This window comes from Ostrea edulis, chromosome 1 (genome assembly GCF_947568905.1).
Source record: "Ostrea edulis chromosome 1, xbOstEdul1.1, whole genome shotgun sequence".
NCBI lineage: Eukaryota > Metazoa > Mollusca > Bivalvia > Ostreida > Ostreidae > Ostrea > Ostrea edulis.
Genome location: NC_079164.1, coordinates 60468597 through 60474596, shown reverse-complemented (window position 1 = coordinate 60474596; position 6000 = coordinate 60468597). Strand labels below are relative to the sequence as shown.

At 36.4% G+C, this 6000-nt stretch overlaps 1 protein-coding gene across 11 annotated transcripts in view; it reads right to left on the bottom strand.

The window, feature by feature from the left end:
• Positions 1 to 6000, bottom strand: part of LOC125648918 (1-phosphatidylinositol 4,5-bisphosphate phosphodiesterase gamma-1-like) — an 89809-nt gene that overhangs the window by 28375 nt on the left and 55434 nt on the right. For all 11 annotated transcript variants that reach the window (XR_007360510.2, XM_048875964.2, XM_048876011.2 and 8 more), the window contains one exon: positions 48 to 225. Coding sequence is in view for 10 of the 11 variants with exons in the window: in XM_048875964.2 (XP_048731921.1) it covers positions 48 to 225 (178 nt within the window). In the remaining variant the exon portion in view is untranslated. The remainder of the gene's footprint in view (positions 1 to 47; positions 226 to 6000) is intronic.

The window sequence follows — 6000 nt, the reverse complement described above, 5'->3', positions numbered from 1 at the left end:
ATTCCATGTCCCTTTGAACATACAACGAGAACTGATGATGAACTTACCGCTCCTCTTGTGTCCACAAGAGTTTGGCTGACCGCGATCTTTAGTTTGACTTTATTGTACAGGGGATTTTTCTCATAATATTTCACCAAGTCTATCAAACTTTCAAACTGAGCAGATCCAATTGCAAATAGTCTTCCATCCAGCTCAATGCGACAATGTTTGATTTTTCCATCAGCCCTAAAACCATCATCAAAAATTCCGTGTAATTGAAGGTAACTCACATAGAAAGAGGCCCATGGGCCACATAGCTCATCTGAGTCACCTTGGCCCATATTTAAAGATTTTCCCTATATATTCGCATATAAAACCTACCACAAGGGACCATGATTTTTACAAACTTGAATCTGCACTATGTCAGGAAGCTTTCATGTAAATGTAAACTTCTTTGGCCCAATGGTTCTTGAGGAGATTTGTAAAGATTTTTCCTATATATTTGTATGTAAAACTTTCAGCTCCTATTGTGGGCCCCATCCTACCCCTGGGGGCCATGATTTTAACAAACTTGAATCTGTACTATGTAAGGAAGACTTTATGTAAATGTAAACTTTTCTGGCCCAGTGATTCTTGAGATGAAGGTTTTAAAGATTTTTTTTATATATTTGTATTTAAAACTTTGATCCCCTATTACGGCCCCATCCTACCCTGGGGGGGTCATGAATTTACCAAATTTGAATCTGCAATGTGTTAGGAAGCTTTCAAGTAAATTTCAGCTACTCTGGCTCAGTGTTTCTTGAGAAGATTTTCAAATGACCCCACCTTATTTTTGCATTTTTGTAATTATCTCCCCTTTGAAGGGAGTATGGCCCTTCATTTGAAAACACTTGAAAGCCCTTCACCCAAGGATGCTATTGGTCAAGTTTGGTTGGCATTGGCCCAGTAGTTCTGGAGAAAAAGTTCAAAATGTGAAAAGTTTACAGACAGACAGATGACGGACAACAGGCATTCAGAAAAGCTCACGAGTGTTTTCAGCTCAGGTGAGCTAAAATTTATATTGCATGCTTTTAAAACACATGTAGAATTTTCATCAAGACAAATTGGCATTTAGGAAAGCTTTATGAACTTGCTGTTAAAACAGAAAAGAAAGAGCTTTATAGTTAGGGCTGTTCCAGAAATGATCAAATGGAGGGGTCAGGCGGCAAATGATATTTTTTTGTGTGGGTGGTTGTATTTTTTCATATTTTAATTGGTCCGTGGTTGGGCTGTTAAAAAAATATTTATTATGGGTAGTGGGTAGTTTCTATTGTTTTATTTTGTGCCACGTGGGTGTTGAGTTTTCAGAATATTTTTATTGTCGCTCTTGTCGTGTTGGTTACAAAATGTCGGAGGGAAAATTGAAAACGTGCTTTCGAAATGCTGCTTTCGAAATCGGAAGTAACATAGAACTATTCGAGTTGTCGCTCTTTGCAGCGCATAACTTTCCATTACGGCACTCTTCAAATTAGAGGCGCGTTTAGTAGGGTCCCTTTGGACGTGATGGCGGCGAACTCTGTTCTGTAGATTATTACAGTTTACAGTGCATCGATTTTGGGAATATTTTGAAACCAATAGGTATTCCGTTTTCTAATAAAAATAGGCAAACCTTAGTTGATTTATACGAGGGTACCGATGCGTTATATTTATCAGTCGGTGTGATGGTGATATAGAGGCCTCCGGGCGCGGGCCCCATTAGAAGACGAACGATTCGTGGAAAAACATATCCATACCCATTTCATGATAATAGCATCGTTTGGACTCCCAATCTTTCCAACATTCCCGCCATAGATGCCTTTGATTGTTGATGTGACATCGTTTCTTCAGAACTACTGTGATACAATGTCGCACAGGCATTACCGCGTCATTGACTAGAATGTCTGTCCCGAAAACCTCGCGAGATTTGTACCGTTTTCATTTTTAAAAATATTTTTGTGGTGGGTCTGGTTAGTTTTTTTTTTTTTATTAGATGGGTCATTGTAAAATGAGTTTATTAATTTGATGGGTCATGGGGTAATTTTTTATTTTTTTTTTATGGGTGCTTGGTATATACAAAAGGTGCCTCCCGACCCCCCCATGTATTTATTTCTGGAATAGCCCTTAATTGAAGATTCACTTTACGCAAAAAATTATTCTGTTATTTTTAGTTCTTAATCATGTATATAAAACAGAGACCTTCCCTTGAGTTGGATCATACGTTGTACTATAGAAACAGTATATAATAGGGGTGAATCAATATATTGATATATCGTAATGTACCGGTATACGCCTGTCCAGCGATCTACGATACGGTGTTTCGACGATACAATATAATGTCGGGTTAAAAATAGCCCTTTTAATAGTCAGGATCAAAGTTCATAATTTAAAAATGGTTTCTAACAGGAACACGAATCCTCAGACTTTAAAGGGACTGACTCACGATTTTCCCCAAAATTTTGTTTTTCACTTTTAATGACCATGCAGAGTCTACTGCCTAATGTGTTCAAATGATTTCACATAAAAGTTAAGGTTATACATTATCACAGAAGTTCATTTTAGAGAGTTCATTATTGTTTTGTAAACAAAGATTGCGGTATGTTATTGTTTACAAAATTTGCAGAAGAAATGGATATCGATCAAAGTTTATTATATCTTTCACATTTCAAGCAGTCTTCGGGTAAAATGTGTCATCTAAAAGTTAAAATTTGTGATCATGCAAAATTAAGATGCGTTATATTACAAAATTGATATTTCCCTGGTTTGTTTGTTTACATAAAAAGACTTGAGTCTTTGTTTACATAACACAGATTTAAGGCTAAAATATTGCTTTTATTCTTGCATTCAGCAGGTCAAAATATTGGCTGACAACATTAAATGAGTTATATTTTTAATGTTTCACATCAAAAATAAAAAAAATATTTTGTTCAAAAGTCGTGAACCAGTCCCTTTAATACCCGCTTTTACATTGTGACATCAGTGATTCCTCGGACTTTAATCCCGCTTTTACACTGTGACACATCGGAGATTCCTCAGACTTTAATCCCCGCTTTTACATTGTGACACATCGGAGATTCCTCAGATCTTAATCCCTGCTTTTACATTGTGACACATCGGAGATTCCTCAGACTTTAATCCCCGCTTTTACATTGTGACACATCGGAGATTCCTCAGACTTTAATCCCTGTTTTCACATTGTGACACAACGGAGATTCCTCAGACTTTAATCCTCGCTTTTACATTGTGACACATCAGAGATGCCTCAGACTTTAATCCTCGCTTTTACATTGTGACATTGGAGTTTCCTCAGACTTTAATTGTCATTGTTTGTTTTGTTATGAAATAAAATATATTAAACCACTTCATTTTTTTAATTTTTGATATTTTACTTCAGAAAATGCTTAACTACATTGAAAATCCAATATATCGGATATCGCATCAGAAAATATTGTATCGTATCGTATCGGAAAATCTTGAGCAATACACACCCCTAGTATATAATACATCCATCACAAGCTCATGGTTGTTCTTAAACCATGAGTTGTAGAACTTTACTCAAGGTAATATCAGCAATCATCAGGCTGTGACATACATTTTTTGCATCGTATGAATAAAAGTGCCTAGCTTAAAAAGGTAAAAAGACAAAACAAGAGCTCGGTAAAATACTTCCTCAAAATTATCTAATTTAAACAACTTGTAAGTTTTTCAAAACAACAAAGAAAATTGTTGAGAATCAAAACCTTTGCAATATGCACATCTTCAAGTTGATTACAAAGGCTTTGGCTTTAAAACTGAGGGTAGTTAAATGGAAAATCCATGTAAATACTTTATGATATTTCCTCAAAACTGACAAGTTCAAGAACCTATCATTTTCTATAAAATTGAAGAAAATCAAAATCCTTGCCATATGCACAACTTTAATATGCATACAAACATTCTATAAAATAAGAGGGTCCTCTTTTGAAAACTGTGGGAGGAATTAGACAGAACTATCTATGTAATATTTCCTCAAAACCAACTAAGTTTGACACTTGTAATTTCCTTTATAAAATAAAAATCCTTGCTACATGCACATCTTCAATACCCATACAAATACACAGACTGTGTAAAACAAAAGGTACTGTGAGCAATGCTCACTAAGAATACCCCCCGCTCACCCCAATCTCCCAAAGAGTGTTGGTAATAGGTATAAACTACCTCTTTTCTGAGTGTAAAAAACAAATGGCATGACAAACCGAACCATATTGCTACTTCGATGTCCAGTGCACGTGACCTTTGACCCTTTGACCCCAAAATCGATAGGGAACATCTTCATCCCATGGGTAGTCCATATGTATGATATGGTGACTGTAGGTGGAAAGGATAACGCTTTAGAGCCCGGAAACCATATTGCTACTTCGATGTCCAGTGCGCTTGACCTTTGGACCCCAAAATCGATAGGGAACATCTTCATCCCATGGGTAGTCCATATATATGATATGGTTACGGTAGGTGGAAAGGATAATGCTTTAGAGCCCGGAAACCATTGCGTCTACAGACGGACGGACAGACAGACGGACAACCCGATTCCAGTATTACCCCCACCAACTTGTTGCGGGGGGTATAATAAGAAGGTCCTTACTTAAAGACTATGGGAGGAGTTAGATGGACAAATCATGTATTACACAAAACTGACAAAATAAAACAACCTTTAATTTTCTCAACAAGAGTTGTCAGAAGACAACATAGCTCATTGGGAAGTGTGACTTTACTTAACCTATCCCCTTCAGTTCAAAAGGTTAAAAGTCTTTGAAAAGTAAGTTAAAGTCCAAGATCACTAGGTCAAAAGTTTTGATATCCTATGATAGGCCTGGCATGAGGCATTATATGTGGAACCTCAAAGTCCTATCCTCCTTGGTTGAAAAGGTGTAGCCAAGGTTAAAGTTTATTCCTTCAAGTGTGATGTCAACTCCAGGGTCATGACAAAAGCTCTTTGGACAATTCATCCCAGTGAGCTCAAAATTAAGAAAACACTGTAAACCTGAGCGACTAAGATGACCTAACAACAAGAAAAAAGCTCCCACTGTAAATACACCAATCCAATACAATCAGTAACACAGTAGAATGGATCCACATTCAAATGACCTTGAACTTTGATTGTGAGAGTTGACAAACGTCTTCCTCTCACCATAATACAATACAACCCATCGAAGATAGTTCAATAAGTATATTCCTTCATCTTGTTTTGTGCCTACAAAATTACCTATGTAAGTTTGGCCTTCACCTTCAACCTTAAAAAACCAATAGGCTTCTTCCTCTCATCATTGGAAGCATGTGTATAAAGAATGGTGATTCTATCTAATTTAATGCTTTATTCATTTAATGAGGATTGCAAACAGCCCTAGGGCTGAGAATATGCTCTCTATGATTCTAACCATGACGTTGAAAAACAAGAGGTATTGTTATATCCCTATAAAACAGTTCCTATATAACTCCTTACAAAAAAAGTCCAACATATCGACTGTTCTGGCGACTGTTGGACCGGGAACTGTTAAAATCAACTGTTAAAATCGACTGTTAAAAAAGACTGTTGACCGATGACGTCATATGGCGCTAACTCGAGTTATCTTTTCGTGCCGTTTGGATAAAGAGAAATGGTAGTCTGGTACCTGAGGCCTTCAGATGTTCAAAGAACAAAGTAGCGGATCCATATTTTGCGACAACAACGGAAGATGAAATTCAATTAATTCTTCAAAGTAGGGACAGCAAGAACATAAAAAAAATATTTGTTCATCATTTCTAGAATCAATTGTATAAGATGAAGTTTACTTATTTTTATTTTATTCGTGTTAAAGCGGTTATACGCAAGTCATATGATTCTTGGGTCTGCTGATTTGTTTATGTAATTGCAAGGTTCACTGATTTGACTGGTGATGAAATACGGAATTTATTAGATGAAAAGCAGAGCAGATACACGAAAAATATAATTATCAATTAGGATATTGGGTATGTTTTCTTTTAAACTAG